Source organism: Canis aureus, chromosome 5 (assembly GCF_053574225.1).
Source record: "Canis aureus isolate CA01 chromosome 5, VMU_Caureus_v.1.0, whole genome shotgun sequence".
Taxonomy (NCBI): Eukaryota; Metazoa; Chordata; class Mammalia; order Carnivora; family Canidae; genus Canis; species Canis aureus.
Window position 1 is genome coordinate 52,485,450 of NC_135615.1, and position 20,684 is coordinate 52,506,133.

The following is a 20,684-nucleotide window of genomic DNA, read 5'->3' on the forward strand; positions in this document are numbered from 1 at the left end:
GTTTTAATCACTATTACCATTAAAATTTTTTCATCCATGTTCTAAGTATTCTTTTCTCTTTAAAGCTCTTATGACTTACTGTCTATTCATTTGAAGAAACCAAAATTTATTTAAATACTTTCTTTTTTTTTCTTTAAATTAGGAATCTGAAGAACTTTCTTCTGATGAAGAAATGAAAATGGCAGAGATGCGACCACCATTAATTGAAAGCTCCATTAACCAGCCAAAAGTGGTAGCTCTTAGTAATAACAAAAAAGGTTAGATTGTTGAAAGCACTAAGAATAGAAATGGGCTGAATGTGTAAATTCATAAATTTTTTTGAAATAAATTTCTTTAAGTGTCATTATACTACTTAAAATACTTTTTTAGAAATAATTTTCAAAACATGCCTTTCTAAAAGATCTATTCCTTAGCTCTCTATTAAAAAAAAAAATTGCTAGGTATTTTCTCTTCTCTCATGCAAGGTTACATATAAGAGCATGATCCCATTTCTCCTGCTTATTTGCTGGGTAATCCTTGAGCTCTTAATTTTATGCATATGAATTTACCTAACATTCATTGAGGCTAATGAAGAGGTTGTGAGTATCAAATGTACTAGGTTATTCAGTGTACTCAGATTGGCACAGTACCTGATACAGAATAGATGCTTATTGTTTTATCTGTCCTGGAGTTCTTTTTAAACCATACTCACACCGCAGCCATTTTTTCATATAACATAGAATCTCAGACCCTTCTTAGAAATGAGAGGGAACTTGAAGGAAATCTATCCCTTCCTTTCACCCCTTCCCACTAGTGCCCTGTATTATCTTTACCAAATATTGATCTAGTTTTTGCCTTTATGGCCTTGACTAAACTTACATCTGGGCGGCTCTTGAATAATTTGGGTTTCATAAAAATAATGGTGGTGATATTTGTCTGAGCACTTACTAGTTGCTTACTGTGCTAAGTATTTTACATGTTGCTATCTGTCACAAGGAGGTGGAAGAAGAGGAATAATATCTAGGAAAGAGCTTACCTGCTATCTTAACAGTATTTTAAAAATTAAGACTCCAGCACCCAAATCCTTAAAGTTGAAGATATAAAGCCTTATGTGCTATTATTATCAACTGTAAAGACAATCCAGACTGCTTGAACTGTGCTCCTAAGATATTTAGAACAGATTTAAAAAATCCTTAATTCATGTAATCTCCTGTGACTGTGTCTCTGTATACTGTTTCTATGATTTGGGTAGAATGGCATTAAAAACAGCTTTTAGGGTTGTAAAGATATAGAGTTATTATCTTTTTAAATTTTTTTTTAGGTATGCTCTTTGCCCAACTTGGAGCTTAAATTCACAATCCTGAGATCAAGAGTCACATGCTCTCCCCACTGAACAACTGGGTGTCCCAAGTTATCTTTTTATCATTACTTTAAAAAAATTAATACTTTTTAAAATGTACCTGCCTATATAATGGAATATGAATATTGTCTGTTTCTGTGTATAAAAAACAAAATTCTTGGGATCCCTGGGTGGCGCAGCGGTTTGGCGCCTGCCTTTGGCCCAGGGCGCGATCCTGGAGATCCGGGATCGAGTCCCACGTCAGGCTCCCGGTGCATGGAGCCTGCTTCTCCCTCTGCCTGTGTCTCTGCCTCTCTCTCTCATTGTGTGCCTATCATGAATAAATAAAAATTAAAAAAAAAAATAAAAAATAAAATAAAAAAATAAAATAAAAAACAAAATTCTTCTCATATATTGATAGTTGCTTTTTCATGTGCAATTCTTTGAAATGGTTTAAAAATAGCAAAAGAGAGTTGACCTTGTGAAACTGAAGTCGTGAATGAGGGGGCATCTGGCGGGCCCAATCATTAGAACATGTGAGTCTTGATTGCTAGGTTGTGAGTTCAAGCCCCACACAGGGTGTAAAGCCTACTGAAAAAAAAAATTGTGAATGAGTGAGTGGAAGATCCATATACACTAAAACTAATTGATGGCCTTAGAAAAACATTGTATAATATCATCTTGTCAGTAGTTAAAACTAAAATTTTGGGTAACCTTAACATAGATTATATGTATTAAACTTAAAGATATCACATGTTTTAAATTACTTAATCTTTGTGTGTATTAGGACTGAATTTTCAGAAGTGTCATTGGTTATCTTCTAATCCATATAATTCTTTATATATTGAACCAGAACAATGTAAATGCCATTTGTCATCATTGCAAAGTATTAAAGAGAAATCCTTAGTGACTTTATCAACGGTTTACTTTTTGTTTTGTTTTGTTTCAGATGATACAAAGGATACAGATTCTTTATCAGATGAAGTCACACACAATAGCAATCAGAATAACAGCAACTGTTCTTCTCCATCTCGGATGTCTGATTCAGTTTCTCTTAACACTGATAGTAGTCAAGATACCTCACTCTGCTCTCCAGTGAAACAAACTCATATTGCTATCAATGCCAAAATCAGGTTTGTGAACGAACGTCTTAACAGAATAATTTATTTGTACAATAGAGATAATAAGGCAGGTAAATATATATGACTAAAAGGATTTCACAAATTACTATTATAGAAATAGTTCGGTAGTAGTAGATGATTTCTTCCTCATTACTACTATGTAGCTTTGCTACATTTCCATTTGTATTAGTTTTTTAAATAGAGAAGAAGAGGACCATGCAACTTTTCATTTTGAGGTCATGGGTTCAAACCACACATGGTAGAGATTACTAAAAAAATAAACCTAAAAATAAATAGAGAAGAAAGGATTTAAAATATAATTATCTTCATTAAAAAGTTGGACAGTTTTACTGCATTTTTAGGTATTACAACATAAACAGCTTGTTTGGAGTAATTCAAGTTGAAATAGGTACTTTTTAGATAACTCATTTTTGAGAGGTGCCATTAAAGGGCATTCAGTACTTTTAACTACTTCTGTAACTTTGAGTTCGACTTAAATTTGTAGACTTAAATTCAGACTCTGAAACTAGTCTTAATTTCTATAGGCTAAAGTTAGCTGAAGTTTAAAACAACTATTATTTGGACTTTCAAGGTATTTGGCTATCAAAATAAAATGTGTTGTTTTGCCTTCATGTTAATGTATCAGCTAGGTGCTTATTAGAATGATTTGGGTTACTACTGAATATTAATATTGTTGACTATGTTTTAGAGTAAATTGATTCTTAAATTTCAGGCATAGTTAAGTCAAATTTTGTTTGAATTGATCTGTATTGTAAAAGGAAGGTGAATTTTATGTCTCAAAATGAATTTAGCTATCACATACTTATAATTATGATTATTTATATCTGTTCTCTGAATTTGAGGCTAAGACCTAGTATGGTAAAAAAAAATGTATAATCTCTTAGATGGTAAGATAATGATTAATTTCTTGAGTATTTTGTTGAGTTTTGTATTTTATAAATCATGTTTTTTGTGTAATGAAATAAAGGCTAAGAAAGGGATATATCCACACCTTTGTCTTATTTCTAGTAATGAGTATGAGTATAGTATACTAGTATACTCTAGTAATGAGTATAGTCTGTTACCTAATGGGAAGATCAAAGCTAAGGAATATTTGTTAAACATGAATATTTATATGGCAAAACACAAATATGTTTTCGTATTTGTGTGAAATATAAGTAGGTATTTATTTCCACCAAGTAGAAATAAAATGTTTTCTGTAACTTTGGAATAGTACATTTATAAACATCTGCCAAATGCAATGAAGTAACTTAGAAGAGTGATTAGATTTAGTTTTGCTTTTTATCTTCAGATTTTTTCAGGGCTACATTGTTTATTTTTTAAATCACCGTACAATACTTGACATTTTTTTTTTGGTTAGTTCTGTCTCTCTTTTTTTTTTTTTTTTGCATAGCTGACTTTCTTGACATTTTTTGTAGACCTTTGAGTACTTGTTTAATTCTTATTAGCTTTTTACAATTCCTTTGTTTATATATTTGAAACTAATACTAACTACTTAGTTAATATGACTAACTTTGAAAAAAAAATATATGACTAACTTTGGTTATTAATGTTAGGTTTTCGAATTATTTGTAAAAATGGTCTGTGCTCTTGCTCAGCTGTTCAAGTTACTGGCTTTTCATGTATCTGCCCATCTTTCAAACGTTTCATGTTTTTTTTAGCACATTCCTGGAAAGGTGCATAAGTCCATTTTTCTTCACCGTTTAGCTCTATTAAACTATATTCTGACAAAGTGGTGATCCTGTTGAAAATTAACCTTGAAAAAAAAAAAAGAAAAAAATTAACCTTGATTATCTGTGAATTTAATTAATGGTTTACTTGTCTCCATTTAATGTAAATACATTATTTGATTATTACAATAATATTTTAATATTACTACTTGCTAATAAATGACTTTAATCTTTGATTACTATCAGCTCTTTAACTTTGTGTACTGACATATTAACTAGTTATTAATACTTCTTACTACCAAGAAACTGAGCTTTATGATGTTTGTGATAAAATTATCTTTGTTTTAGGCAAGAAGATGAAAATTTTAACAGCCTCTTACAAAATGGAGATATTTTAAATCACTCAACAGAAGAAAAATTCCAGGTTCTTGATAAAAAAGATTTTAATTTACCAGAATATGATTTGAATATTGAAGAGCGATTAGTTCTTATTGAGAAAGGTGTTGACTCAACAGCCACATCTGATGAATCTCACAAATTAGACCATATCAATATGAACCTTAATAAACTTGTAACTAATGATACATTTCAACCAGAGATAGTGGAAAGATCAAAGACGCAGGATATAGTGCTTGGAACAGACTTTTTAAGCATTAATACTAAAGGAGAAGCTGAGCCCTTGGAAAATGGAAATAAGTATCCTAATCTGGAATGTGTAAATAAGGTAAATGGACATTCCGAGGAAACTCCACAGTCTCCTAAGAGGACTGAACCACATGACACTGATTCTTCTGTTGATATGGGTATTTCCAAAAGTACTGAAGATCTCTCTCCTCAGAGAAGTGGGCCAATTGGATCTGTTGTGAAATCTCATAGTATAACTAATATGGAGACTGGAGGGTTAAAAATCTATGACATTCTTAGTGATAATGGACCACAGCAGCCAAGTGCACCAATTAAAGTAACACCTACTGTTGATGGAAAAAATATTGTCAGGAGCAAGTCTGCTACACTTCTGTATGATCAACCATTGCAAGTATTTACTGGCTCTTCTTCATCTTCTGATTTAATATCAGGTACAAAGGCAATTTTCAAATTTGATTCAAATCATAATCCTGAAGAGCCAAGTATGATAAGAGGCCCCACAGTAAGTGGCCCACAATCTGCGCCTCAAATATATGGTCCTCCACAATATAATATCCAATACAGTAGTAGTGCTGCAGTCAAGGACACTTTGTGGCACACCAAACAAAATCCCCAAATAGATCATGTCGGTTTTCCTCCACAGCGTCTTCCTAGATCAGAGAGCACAGAAAGTCACAGTTATGCTAAACATTCTGCCAATATGAATTTCTCTAACCATAACAATGTTCGAGCTAATACTGGATATCATTTGCATCAGAGACTTGGCCCAGGAAGACATGGGGAAATGTGGGCCATTTCACCAAGTGACAGACTCATTCCTGGAGCAACTCGAACTACCATTCAGCGACAAAGTAGTGTGTCTTCTACAGCTTCTGTAAATCTTGGTGAGTCAGGTCCCACAAGGCGGGGCCAAATTCCTGAAGGAGATTATTTGTCGTACAGAGAGTTACATTCAGTGGGAAGAACTCCAATGATGTCAGGATCACAGAGACCTCTTTCTGCACGAACATATAGCATGGATGGTCCAAATGCATCAAGACCTCAGAGTGCACGACCCTCCATTAGTGAAATACCAGAGAGAACTATGTCAGTTAGTGATTTTAATTATTCACGGACTAGTCCTTCAAAAAGACCAAATGCAAGGGTTGGTTCTGAGCATTCTTTATTAGATCCTCCAGGAAAAAGTAAAGTTCCTCATGATTGGCGAGAACAAGTACTACGACACATCGAGGCCAAAAAGTTAGAAAAGGTAATTAAATATGAGCTTTTTATTTTCCTCTCTATAAATTTATTTCTCTTAAAAATATTTGGTACTCTTTGTTTCTTAAGGTGAAACAAGATACTCTGAATTACTGAATATATACTTATATTTGAGGAGTTTTTCCTTGGTACTTAAAGCATAGTTCAAGTTTAGACTTAGACTCAAAGTCTGAGATGGTAGGATATGGTTCTTTTCTGTCTCTTACTCCCCAGAGTTTTCTAATGAGCTGAAATTCATTTCATATGTTTATATATGTGTCTCTTTTAGATTATGCTGTACATACTTTAAATAATATATACACACACACGTGTACCTGTTTAGCATTTTTCGACCTCCTGCTCTCCTCTATTAATAATTGTTGGTTATGTAAGTATGTGTACAGAAATAGCAGTTTACTGTGTAATTAGCAGGATAACAAGAAACATACCATAAATATAACTATTTTATCTAAGATTTTCTTCCCAGTCAATGTTATAAGACTAACACTGTCACTGACACAGATGACTTCTGGCATGGCATTTACTCTTTTGACTTTTCTGAACTATGTTTCTGACCTATCTGAACTCAAGTGTCTGTGGCTCTAATGAAGTTTGAAAATCATGGGTAAGATAACTTAAGCTCATGTTCAGTTTATAACTTAATTTGTAAAACTCAGCTTTTGAAAAGGAGTTAAACAAAATTTTTTTTGGAGTTAAAAAATTTTTAAAAATTATCACGTACACAGTTCTGTGGCTCAAGCGGATAAAGCACATTCTTTAAGATTTAACTTCATGTCTCTTGGTGGAGTTTACCCAAGAATTTTCTTTGTTCGTTAAATATATGTTTTTAAAAGCAGCTAAATGTATACAACTTCAATTCTTTAAAAAATTCCTTAGGTCCAGTTTTTCAAAAATAAATGCCTGCAATATGATTAGTACCTATATGAATTCACAGTGAACCTCTACCTAAAATTGTGAGCTCTTGTCAATGCTATCCTCTCACCTTTAAATAGCTGAGCATCTAATGGCCTTAGGCAACTTCATTGTCACCCATTTCATATCAGCTGTAACTATAGCTATTGTTGAGGCTCTTTCAACTCGTGTGCTTTTTCTGAGGAATTTGGAAATTTCTTAAGCAGTGGAGTACCATAGCTATTTTTATAAATAAACTTCTGGAATTGGTATGGCATAAGAGGAAGGAAGGGCTATACTTTTGTTTGTTTGTTTTGTTTTGTTTTGTTTTAAGGAGGAAGAGGCTATGGTTAAGTTGATTGAGTTATGAGGGTCCTTAGTGGTCCAGAAAATAAGTGAGAAAATAAATTGATGGAATTGAATCAAAGGCAAGAATTCAAGAGATAGTTTCAAAAACAGACTCTAGAAAGTCTACTTTTGATTAGAATATTTCTCTAATAAGTCTCTGAGGAAAAGCACTACATAATAGCTGGAGTGGTGCCTTGAATTAGCTGGTTGTTGAGAATGCTGGCATAGAGAATGAAGAGCAGATTTGGATGAAGACATGAGTTTGGTTATATTTATATTCTGTGTAGTTGACATCTCAGGTGGCTGTTCTTCCACTACTTTCCTGTCTGACGGAGATATGCCTAGACTTTAGTAAATAGAAAGCACGTAGCTGCTACCCCACTCTTCATTATACCTCTCTGCTTTTTAAATTTAGAAATCTGCCATTCAGTTACTTGAAGAGTACCAGATGGTAGTTTCCCAGTTGTGCCCACGGGTAATATAGAAGTGAGGATTAGGCCAGTTGAGACTAAAAAAAGCCTTGTGAGGACACAGAGCAACATGATTCAGACTACAAACCTGAAAGCATTGCTTAAAAATGGTGGAGGGTGATGGAAAATCTGTTTACACCTCTGCAATTCCTCTTCCTCCCCCAAATATAATTCTGATGGCCTGGTAGACATTTGAAAAATATCCCCAGGTGATTTCACAATGCTTGTCCTACCTCTAGAGGTAAGTCCTCAAATCAAAAGTTGCTACTTTGCCCAGCTTAGTTGTTAATAAAAAAGTAGATAAATTATTGCAGCTTACATGGTTTTTAAACCTTGTAGTAGTAACCTTTCCTTCCCTTTCCTACAACAAACTGTATCTGGAACCCAAACACATAAATAGATCTCACCTCTTGCTGCTCCACACTTATTTAATTAAACTAATAATTCTGGTAAGAAGCACTCAGCCAGATTATGATGAACATAACATGAAAATTTCCACATTCAGTTGCTGTTATACAACTATTAGCGTGTAATGAAGAGCAGTGCCTGAGACCTGTTCCTTAATTGAGTTCTGCACAAATGTGTTGTTATGACAGGGTGCAGTTTTATGCAGAGGTCTATGCACAGGCCTGAATTAAAAACTGGACCTGTTCTGAGCCTCAGCCTTCTTAACAGAGACATACTTACAAAAACTTAATATATGTTCAAAGACCACAGAAAAAGCTTTGTTCTAGATTACACATTATCATTAAAAAGGTCCATTTTGGACCACTCAAGAACACGTTAAAACTATATTTAGCACATGGGTATGTGGTGTTTATATGTGTGTGTGTGTGTGTGTGTGACTGTATAATTTCTTTATTTTTACATTATAATCAAATGTTTATAGAACCTCTGAGTTGCCTCTGCCAAATCCTTATTATTCATGAAACGGTCTGGGAAACTTATAGGCATAGCCCGTTAAGTTTAGCTTTTTCTTTGGTCTTACTTTGGAATTCACAAAATAACTAAAAATTTACATTGTAATTTTATAGATCCGTTTAATTCTGGAATGGCACATTAATGTTTGTTGGTATTAGAGATCAGTTTCATAATCTGGAGAAGGTATTTGTGCGTGTGTGTGTGTGTGTGTGTATTCATTCCCTAAAAGAAATACAGAAATTTCTATATTTCTTGATAATAAGCCATACTCAAAATATGGTTGCTCTCAATTTGACCTTAAGACCCTCAATATTCAGGGACATGACTAAAAGGATCCACGTGAAAGAACAGCCTTTAACAGCTGTGGGAATTAATGAGCAGGAACAATGAAAATCAGGCATTGTCTTTATTGAAGTACATTTTTCAGGCAGCTCTGCATTAGGGATTCATCAGTGTAAAGATTCTATCAGTGGTTCTTCAAGTTGAATCAGCAAATGCCACTACTAACTCCTAAAATAAATCCTAAGTATCTAACTTTCTTTTTTTTTTTTTACAAGTACATTTTCTAACTTTTTTTTTTTTCCTGGTAATTGGAGAGCAATGGGAGCCTTTTAAGTGTCCTATCCTAAAACTTTGAATATATGTTCAACTTTTTTCTAATGTAAGACATGCTTCTAAATGTAGAAGGTATTTTTTTTAAGAAATTACAATATCCAAGAGCCAGGTGTGTCTTGCAGGTAGATTTATTCTGTGGTATATATGTATGTTTAACCTCTCCGTTTATTTAATAATAACATAGAATTGATTTCTATAAAATAAAGAACTCTAGAAGTCCATTTTGACTTAGAAATAACTGGTTGTTGGTAAAACTTATCTTTATAGAGAAATTAGCTTGTATTCCATATATAACTACATATGTACACATACATCTAGGTGTATGGCATCAGTTCCTCTCTTCTGACAAACTTCTAATAAGATGTGTTAGGAGTAAAGGAAATGGTAGCATTATAAAAGCCACTGTATGTTTTTTACTTTCTTCTTTAGTGTTTAAATATGAATGGTTGGATTTAAATGTACTTTATGTGTATATGTGTATGTTGTCATGTAAATATATGGTAAATAGTGCCATTTTCTTGTAGTGGCACTGAAAATCCGATGCATGATATTCCTGCGTGGTATCGGGATTACTTATAAATACGTCTTTGTACATAACATGTCTTGTGAATTTTGCATGCTACACTAATCTCTGTTAAATCTATCCCCTCTTTATTCAGAGCATGCTGTCAAGGTCCTTTAATTCCAATTTTACTGCTGTAAGCAACTTTCACTATGGCAGCTCTAGGGATCTGCATGGCAGCCAAGGCAGCCTTGCCTTGAGTGTTGCAGACGGAAGAGGTTCTGGTGGGCACATTTTTCGAGTGAGTACCTGTAGTAGACCAGTACTTTTAGTACCCAGAAGAAAAAAAAAAAACCCACATTTTTAATATTTTCACGTTTCTAGAAAATAAATTTTTACTGTGGGTTAGATATCTTAATTACCTTTCAGTTCTTCCGTGGCTTAGTTCTAAAACTCTGCAAAGCTGATTTAGTATTTATCTCTTAAATTTCTTTGGTTTGCAAACTAAGGCTGTAGTGTGCTCTTGTTTATGTAAATAGGAATGAGCAATTGGAATAACTGAGCTGTTTTTTAAAAAATCATTAGGCTTTGTAGTGTTTTCTCTTAATAAAATTAGCTCTCCACAACTCAAGGTATTAAGGCTATGCCATATATGGTACACAGAGGTGTTGTAGGGAAGAATAATTTTTAGTTTAGTGATAGAAAATTGGGAAATAACTTTAAGCACAATTCACTGAATATGATTAAATGTAAGGCTAGAGAAATTGTAATAAGTACCAATGAAGAGGCAAAACCCAAATCCTGTACTTATTATACATGTTTCAGCAGAGTCATTAACGGTGAAGAAGGAAGGTTTATTCTGCTCATGAAAATTAAGGGTCGAGGATAAAAATGGCAGAGAAGGAGAAAGACCACTTTGGCTCTATTTTAATTTTCTCTTCATAACAACTTGAGGTAGTAGTGTGGCCCATAAATAAATATTTCCTTTTCCTCCTTTTCTTCCATTCTGAAAAAGCTTTTTCTCCTCTTACAACCTTATTTTGTCTCCTCCCTATAGTTTTATTTTCTATATTGACTGGTTACTTCTGGGTCCTTTGCTTTTTCCTGAGGATCCTTAGCCCCACCCCTTTTTTAATACACTGTTGGCTTTGCATTATGTTCTAGGACAGGAGCCGTCTCCTGGATTCACTTTGCTGTGGCTGGACCTCACCTTTCTTGCTCTGCCCTCTGTCACCTGCCACAACTTTGTTTCTATGTTAGAGTGATAGCAATTGTTCTGTAATTTATCACTTTGAAATTGGGAGAAAAGGGTGATAGCTATTAAACTCTGCGTTTCTGGCACTCATTCTAGCTAAAGCCACAGAGTGAAGACCAGGGGCTTTTATAATAACTCAGGGATAATCTCTATTGTCATCTGGAATGATTGTTCTTTCCAAATTCTTGTACAGTAATATTTTTTGCTTATAATTCTTAAACAAGGCCTTTGAGTTTGTTGCATTTTGCTTTTTCATTCATAACACACTTGTTCTTTTAAAGACTCAATAAAGTTATATATTCCGACTAGAATTTAAACTTTAAGTTATGACCCAAGTTGATTACTGTGCATTCTGAAAGCACATCTCAAAAATGGGGAAGGAAGGCAAAATATTCATTGCATAAATACACAAAATTGGATGAAACCAAATCTAAAAATGCTAATCCATGCTTTGAACCAGCAACTAACTGCACATGATAGTTCTATTGCAGATAAAGCTTCTAAGATTAAATCACAACCCCTCAGGCTTATATTTATTCTTTGGCATATCATAATGAAGTAGATTTCAGATTATTTTTCTATATGATATAGTATGCATATCTTCTTTTTTTTTAAATTTTATTCATGAGAAACAGAGATTGAAAGAGAGGGGCAGACATAGGCAGAAAGAGAAGCAGGCTCCATGTAGGGAGGCTGATGTGGGACTCGACCTGGGAACCCCAAGATCATGCCCTGAGCCAAAGGCAGACGCTTAACCGCTGAGCCACCCAGGCGTCCCTGTAGGATGCATATCTTTGTTGCTAGTCGCATACTGTTTTGAAAGTAACGATAGTGCTATTTATTATAGTCTCTTTAGTTTTCAAAAATAGAGCTAGGTGTGTTTAGAAGCAAATTAAAATGAAAACTATGAACATCTTGCTTCCTAGCATATTATAAAAAATATTCAGAGACTCTGTTTTTTCTCTAAAGCTTTCAATGAGGTAAACTATAAGGATATTATTATTTGACATATAAAAATAAGAATTCTAATTAATTTTAAAAACGTTTCACCAAACCATTGGTTATAAAAATACTAAGCTGTCCAATGCTAGTATGATAGAATTAAGTGAAAGCGAATTTTTTAAGACTGTATATTTATTGGTATTTTCAACATTAATAGAAAAATCCCAGGTGGCGCTGTGCTGTTAAGAGAATAGCAGTTATTTATTTTTTTTCTTACAAAAAAAAAAAAACTTTTTGTATATTAGGAGTATATTTTAGTTGCTCTTAAAATTTGGGACTTTTAACTTTGATTAATAACTAAGTTGTTCATAGTTGCTAAAGGCTGAGTATTACTGTAAATAAAAAAAGCATTATGAGGGACGCCTGGGTGGGTCAGCAGTTAGGTGTCTGCCTTTGGCTCAGGGCGTGATCCTGCAGACCTGGGATCAAGTCCCGCATCGGGCTCCCTGCATGGAGCCTGCTTCTCCCTCTGCCTGTGTCTCCGCCTCTCTCTCTCTGTGTCTCTCATGAATAAATAAGTGAAATCTTTAAAAAAAAAAAAAAAGCATTATGAATAGCTTAACAGTGTATATTAAAGGTACCTAATATTTCTTCCCATTTTATTAAGATATAATTGACATATCTCATGGTGTTAGTTCAAAGTGTACATTGTAATATTTTGATATATATCAAATGTGAAATGATTACCACAAGCTTAGTTAATGTCCATCATAAAGGTACTAATATTGATGGCAGTTATGATCATAATGTATGATTTGGTTCTTCATTTTTCCACAACCTAGTAATATTTTTTCCTAATCTCCTTTCAAGTGTCATCATCATTTTGGTTTCACATCTGAAAGAGCATTATTTGTTTACTTTTTATTTTCCCCTCATTTGAAGCATCCCCAGACATCCTGTCCAGGAGATCCTTGTCAAGATGATATATTCATTTCAGGACAGCCGAACTACTCGTCAGCTACACTTAGTCACAAAGATGTTTCTCCAGACAGCTTGATGAAAGTAGGTGTTCAGGAAATAAATGAAGATATCTCTTTGAATTTACTATGTTTTACAGCTTTTGAACTGGAAATAACATAGATGCTTTAACATTGAAAATAATTTTTTGAGAACTTTTTCCTCTTTAATCATTGAAGATTTTTTAAAAGCTAATTGCGAAATACGAAATAGATTTTTACTCTATTATTTCTTAGTTTAGTCCGTGATTTTTTTACAGTGGAGAATGATTTTATTGGGTTTGTTTTTTTTTCCTCCTCTACTATCACCTACTTAATTTATTGTTTGAATCAGAGGGTTTTCAGCATTCCTAAAGTTAACCTTTTGGAGAATTAAAGATGAACCAGTCTTAAATTCTTCTTTTGAGAATGTTTCATTATTATTAAAGGCATTTAAAAATACTTTAAATGAAATTAAAGACTTGTATGTGGTAGACTAGATGATGATTGTATTCTTACTACTTTTGTAACCAAAGCATCACTTACCTAGTTTACTTTTTGGTCACCAATACCAGATAGATCTTTAATAATATCTCTCAACTGTTCTTTCTCCTAACTAATTCCATGTTCCTAGTATAACCAGATACAATTTTGAAGCATACTTATGTATTATATTAAAAACTTTTACATTGTTCGAGAGTAGGAACCCAGCCATTTAACATAAATTCATACATAATGATTTGTTTTACGCTTTTTTTCCTGTTTTTCTTTTAATTGAACTGTGTTACTCAGTTTCTTTTTCTTTTTAATATCCATTTTATAGTTTAGGTTACTGGGTTTGTTTCATACTTTTATTCTCCTGAGCCATCTGCTAATGATAGCTTAATATAGTCCATGGGTGTGTTTAACATTGATGTAAACAGCTAAGAATCTAGATATCAGGCAGTCTTAGCATACATGGGTCAGAGGTAATTATTGTTTGGAAAATTTTCCCCAAGAGAAAGGTATTGAATCTGCACATAGGAATAAATGCTACAAGCTTGGAGAAAGCAAGTGCAATCCTCAGAGTTGTGCATAAGTAATAAAGTGACAGCACAACGACAATTGAAAGAAAGAAAGAAAGAAAGACAGACAGACAGACATGGATAATAGAGTACCTTGCTTTTTCTGCAACCAATAGATTTGTCACAGTGATAACACCGTTGTGCCCTGTTAGAAAATACCCATTTCAGCTTCCAAAGTTCAGAATTAACCAAGTTCTCAAGTATAACACAGTAGAAAAGATAACTTTTTTAAAAGTAAAAGTCTTCAGTAAAGCCACACTTCTTTGTTTCCTTCCACAAGGTTCATGTGACAAAAATATGTAGTTCTGAAACAATTACCATAATCTTCTCCCAAACTTTTCTACTTTGTGATAATTTTAGGAGAACAGGGCTCAGTATTTTTCTCAGAGTTTTTCCATAATTCGCTAGTAGATGAGATCACCTTTTTATTAATAATCAGCAGTGAAGTTTTAAATGATTGAATAGCTTAAAAGTATTTCCCCTTCTATACAGCAATCCCTTTTATGCAAATATTGATAATACAAATATAAACTTATTTTTCAGATAGTTTCCTTATACTAATATATCAAATTATTAGCTACATTTCCACAGAGGTGACTTTAAATCTAAAATTCAGATTCATTCTATGCAATGTGAAGCATTAAAAAGAGAATTCTTTTAACAACAAAATAATTATCTCAGATTTTTTGTGTAGCTTGCGAAAAGTAAAATAGAATGTCAAGGTTTAATTTTTATGTTTATTATTTTATGAAACTAACATTTAGAGAGTTTAAAAGTTGCTAACTTGTACACACACACACAAGGAATAAATTAGTTTTCCACCGTATAGCTGCATTGACTTGTTAATTCTGAAAAGAAATAAAAGTAGAATAATCACTCAGGTTAGGAAATAATTCTACCACAGGAATTGCTATTTTTGTTCAGAAGAAAACATGAACAAAGGTGTGTGTGAGATTGAAAAATTTACCTGAATTTAATGGGCTTTAATTGTAAAATTGGACATAATCACCATTTTAACATTTGGTTGCTGTAAGAAAGCATGCATATTGAACATGTCCATGCATATTGAACAGGAAAACAAGTAATTTTAAATGTAGGTATGATTTCTTTAAAGACTGAGAATCTTATCTGCAAGCACTCAGGCAAGTTTCGAATTAATAGATTTTTTCTTTTAAAACTGTAAAATTAGAAAAAATAGTTTAAGTGGCTTGATATTATGTAATGTAAAATGTTAAACTCGAGTACTTTTGTGATGCTCCAAGAAGAAAATCCAAATATTTGTGATAAGACATTATTACTGGTCATTTTAAGACACTTCGTGTTTTTCTTAGATGCCTTTGAGTAATGGACAGATGGGCCAGCCTCTCAGGCCTCAGGCAAATTATAGTCAAATACATCACCCCCTTCCTCAGGCTTCTGTGGCAAGGCATCCCTCTAGAGAACAACTAATTGATTACTTGATGCTGAAGGTGGCCCACCAGCCTCCATATACACAGCCCCATTGTCCTCCTAGACAAGGCCATGAACTGGCAAGGCAAGAGGTAAGAATAATCAAGAATATTTGAAATATGAAACTAAGCCCTTTTTTATTTATTTATTTATTTTTTTTTGAAACTAAGCTCTTAATGTACTTTGTAGGTTATTTAACTATTAGCAGTAAATCCATATAGAATTTTAACATAGTTTTTACCAATTTGTTTAAAGGTTTGGTTTCATGTTAATAGGGTGTCAAACTTTTAATGGTTTGTTTAATTTGACTCTGTGATCCCCTGTGTTCTGATTAATTGACATAGGATTTAGTGTTTGGGATGTGATTTTTTTTTTTCCCTAAGGTGGTTGTTTATCCAAAACCATCTGATGATATTCCAGTAATTAGACCTTCTTCAGGAATATGAATAGTAGACCATAGAACTTAACTGGCATATTATGGTTTACTATTGTTGTTTGACACCGAGAGTTTGAAATTTGACTGCAGTCTCCAAAGTACTTCAAGAATTAAATGTTTCAAAGTACTTAAGTGACTAATCATACGTTTATGTATTTTGATAGTTTGTTGATAAAATAATATTATTAGAAACTTAGGCAGAGAACATGTGCTTTGTTTTTTTTAGACTTTGGGGAAAGGGAATGTTTTATAACAAGTTTAGCTCTTGATTTTTTTTTTTTTATGGCCTGGTTATAAAAAATATTGTCAATTGATCATCAGTCCCAATGTCTTGCAAGGATATAAACAGGTTCAGGAAATGAGGAGTTGATACTCAACAACCACCCACGGATTTTTAAATATCTTATGAAACACTCAATACGCAGAGATACTATGTAATTTAGATATTTTACAAATGGAAACTGATAATAAGCGGAAAATAAAATCCGTAATATCTTTAAAAAAGGTATCACTATGAATTGGTTGCCTATCCTTGTAAAACAGCAGTAGATTAAGTTAGGAGCTATGCTTTATAATCCCAGCTGTGCCTTTAACTCACTAACTCATTAACATAATATTCCATGTTGTAGTTTCCCTTCATCTACCTGAATATTTATTTTAGATGAATCTTTACATATTTTACCAATAGTTAAATACTGTGTTGTAGCATTTTCTGAGATATTAGTAATAGTTTATTTTCATCTTAACTCAGATTCGAGTGAGAGTTGAAAAGGATCCAGAACTTGGATTCAGCATATCGGGAGGTGTTGGGGGCCGAGGAAATCCATTCAGACCTGAAGATGATGTGAGTTTGTTTGTATGTTCTTGAGACACCCAGGAGATTTTATTCACTAACTTAATGCCCCTTATATGTAAGTAAAAATCCAATAGATACTTATATAAATATAGAATCACCTTTTGTTTTCTGTTGTTCAGCTTTTTTAGAAATGTGATCCACTTCAAATTTAATTGTTTGAGGAAAACAAATTAAACTGCCAATTTTACAAGTCCATCACATTGTGAAGTGATTTTTAAATTTAGTTATTACTTTTCTGCACATCCTAGAAGTAACTTTGTCACTTTAAGAGAAGTCACTATACTCAAGTCAGAATTACCAGCACCAAACATAACAAGGGATTGTAACAATATTCAGAGAAGGCAGGAAGATAACTTGTACAATGATTCAAATATATGCCTACTGTCAAAGAAAAATCATCTCTTCTATTGATGCATACTGTTTTCCATTAAGTGTTTCCCTTTTTTGTTGTTATTAAAGGGTATATTTGTAACAAGGGTACAGCCTGAGGGACCAGCATCCAAATTATTACAACCGGGTGATAAAATTATTCAGGTAACTAATATACATCTTTTTATTATTTTCTTAACTTTACATTTTATAACATCTGCTTCCTCATCAAGGAATTATTAAATGCCATATTTTAAAAATAATCATTTTTTGAAGTTTATCATTAAAAATCTGTGGATGAAAATAGTGGCATTTCTTATAGGCCACTCAGATATTTTCATAGTTTAAGATATTTCTTCCTTGAACCTTGGAAAATCATATGGATCTTTTTAAATACATGTTTGATACATCTTAGCATTTTGTTTAAGTTCAGGAATATTCTTTAAAATAAGATGGTGAAAGAATCTTGTTTGTTATAGGAATTAAAGAATTCATATCAAGCACTTAGAACTGTGTGTTTGATATATAGTAAGACCTCAATAAGTATTAAGCCTAAATTATAAGAAATGTAGTGTTTATCTGATGGTCCAAAGTGATGGGAAGAGTAGGCCTTGCCCTCTGCTGTCCTTGCATCTTGGGGACTCATTTACATGTTAGCACATACACATAACCCAATGTCTGGCTCTGTGTCTTAGCCAGGTGCTTCCTGACATTGGGTTGCCTCATAAGAATCATCTGAAAAGTAGACAAGGTACAGGCTCCCGGGTCCCACCTTCAAAGATTTTATTTTCATAGATGTGAAATAGGGCCCAGGAGTCTGTGTGATGCTGTAGATTGCCAAAATGATTCTTACTTTCAGCCAGGTTTGTGCACCGTCAGCAAAAATAGATGTATAAATGCAAATAAATTACTGTGGAATGTTTTTCCTAAAGACGTTTTTCTTCTTTCTTCTAGGCTAATGGCTACAGTTTTATCAATATTGAACATGGACAAGCAGTGTCCTTGCTAAAAACTTTCCAGAATGCAGTAGAACTCATCATTGTACGAGAGGTTTCCTCATAAGAATTGTGGACAAAGAAAGGGAAGGCAGCAAGATTTATTGGAAGATATTTGCAGGGGAAATTAATATTTTGACTATTTTTATATGTAAAGAAGAACTCAAAAAATTATGTTCAAATTTGTACATTAATGAAATAATGGAACTTGTGGTTAGAGGGAAAGAACCACTGTACAGTATATAGGGGAGACTGTTGAATTCATACCATATAAAAGTTCTTGTTAGGTTTTTAAACATAGCAATCAAGGCCACAAAAACAAACATATGTTGTTTTTGTATAGATTGTAGGTTTATTTTTGGATTTCATACACATGACTGAACTCTGTGCAAGGCTCTAGTTAGCCTTGATTGTAGCCCAGAGACAGATGGCAGAGCTATCTGTCTCATAGCTTTTATGCCCTTATTTTTATTCAACTCGTATTAATGTTTTTCTGCTGAAACTACTTTTTTTTTTTTAATGTGGGCAAGAGATTTGAAGTGTTGGTTTTTGCTATGTGCATATTGAATTGAAGAGTGAGTAGGTGAAGGTGGTACTGGTGGGTTCACTTTCCAAGGCCAGATTAAAACAGTTAATTCCTATAAAAATCTGGAAGCAAAGACTGAAAAAACAGCTGTGTTAATGTGTTTTTATTAATAAAATAATGCAATAAAAATGTAATGTCTTTTTAAAGAAATAAAAAGAGACAATAATTGCATTTTATGAACTCTACAAGATCTGTTCTTGTCATAGCCATTGACAATACATTTGCTACTGGTGATTCAATTTTTAATTTTTTAGTCACAGGAAATTTTTAACTCTTCTGTAGATGCATGTCCATGCATTTTTTTTCTGATATGGAAATCTCTTGAGTTTTTGCAAATGGTGGTCCTTGCAATCTGTTTTATAATTAGTATTCCATTTTAATCTTAATTTATAATTTTTATTTTAAGCAGCAAATGAAACTAAAATGGCCAGTTTTAAGATTGTGTTGCTGTAACACAAAGTGTAAGCAGATTTAGGAAAGCCTCTTGATTTTGTTTGGTCTCACATTGCCTTGGTAAAGTAAAAGGAAACAGTACGCATGGAGCTAGGAAACCAAAGCAAGTTTGTGAAATTGGCACAGTGATAGAGAATTGCTGTGGAGCGTTGTAGAGCAAAGGGATGGGTCCTTGAGGCCTGCCAGTGTGTAAAGGTGTTCAAATAAAGGGCTGTTCCTACAGGTAACATTAAATGTGAACTCGACACTTCAGAGTCTTTAAAGGGTTTCTAAGTGTATCAGTGTAATAGAATAATGTTTTACCACCAGCTGCCTTTGTTCTTCGTTAGTGTAACAAATATTTCATAGATGTTTATTAATTTGTTTATCCAAACTATTAATTTTGTTTTTGTTCTGTCTGTGTAATTCAATAAAATTTGAGTAACATGCAAAGGTAAGAATTAATGCATGGTTATTTGGACCAGAAAAAAGTGCCACAGAAGACCAATAACTGTTTTTTAGTCGAGGCTAGTCTGGAGCCTTTCATTAGAGCAATATTCAGTTATTGCAATTCATTTTTAATTACTAAGAAATATAATTTTGGAATTTTTAATCTGTTATGCTTTGTTCTTCAACTTTATTTTAATTACGACTTTTATAGGATGAGCAAAAATGGCAGTTTACATTATTTTTGCAAAAAAGTTAGACTCGTTCCTTTCTTGCTAGTCAGAGTAAATAGGCAGTAATTTTGAAAAGATGTGAACTCAAATATTGCACTTCTTTCAAGATGTTATCATTTGGTTATTGTACTGTATAGTTTTAATAATATTGTGATTGAAACCCTTTAACAACTCTTTGTAAATTTTAACTCATTTTAGTTGTTTTTTCAGTACTATTTACATAGGAATTGATTTTTATGGATATAGTAGAAGAAATGTGATGTATTTTGATAAAATTCATTTACTGTATGTGTGTTGTAATCTCTAAAAAAAAAATAATGACAAACAGATTCTTAAGACAAGCCTTGGTGTTCCCTTTATTCATAGGTTATTTTTTTTTCCATAGGTTATTTTAAAATATTAATTTTGACACATCACTTTTTGTTAATTTCAGTCAATTTTTCAGTCACATTCTACTTTTAATAAGGAATACATAAAATAGATATAATTGCGACATTTTCAACTGAACTACTTTATCTCAAATCAGATACACAGAGATAATTTTGGCAAAGGAAATGAGACACAGAAAACAACTGATTGAACAGTGATCTAACCTTAAGTTAATTGTCTGCATATTATACTGATACAAGTGCAGCAAGCGTTACATGTACTAGTATTGTATTTTCCTCTAATTAATTTTTTTAAGATTTTTTTTTATTTATTTATGAGAGACAGAGAGAGAGAGAGAGAGAGAGGCAGAGACACAGGCAGAGGGAGAAGCAGGCTCCATGCAGGGAGCCCAACATGGGACTCGATCCTGGGTCTCCAGGATCACGCTCTGGGCTGAAGGTGGCGCTTAACCAC

The 20,684-nt window shown here is 33.1% G+C and overlaps 1 protein-coding gene across 13 annotated transcripts in view; it reads left to right on the forward strand.

Moving 5' to 3' along the window:
* The window catches only part of ERBIN (erbb2 interacting protein), a 118,731-nt gene extending 98,549 nt beyond the window's left edge, over positions 1 to 20,182 (forward strand). For 3 of the 13 annotated variants that reach the window (XM_077897986.1, XM_077897985.1, XM_077897987.1), the window contains 9 exons: positions 143 to 257; positions 2,268 to 2,451; positions 4,479 to 6,024; positions 9,940 to 10,083; positions 12,922 to 13,041; positions 15,370 to 15,579; positions 16,675 to 16,767; positions 17,239 to 17,313; positions 18,103 to 20,182. In XM_077897986.1, coding sequence (XP_077754112.1) covers positions 143 to 257; positions 2,268 to 2,451; positions 4,479 to 6,024; positions 9,940 to 10,083; positions 12,922 to 13,041; positions 15,370 to 15,579; positions 16,675 to 16,767; positions 17,239 to 17,313; positions 18,103 to 18,210 — 2,595 coding nt within the window. In that variant the 3' untranslated portion in view covers positions 18,211 to 20,182. The remainder of the gene's footprint in view (positions 1 to 142; positions 258 to 2,267; positions 2,452 to 4,478; positions 6,025 to 9,939; positions 10,084 to 12,921; positions 13,042 to 15,369; positions 15,580 to 16,674; positions 16,768 to 17,238; positions 17,314 to 18,102) is intronic. The other 10 variants (XM_077897994.1, XM_077897995.1, XM_077897988.1 and 7 more) reach the window with 9 other exon arrangements.
* The last annotated feature ends 502 nt before the right edge of the window (positions 20,183 to 20,684 follow it).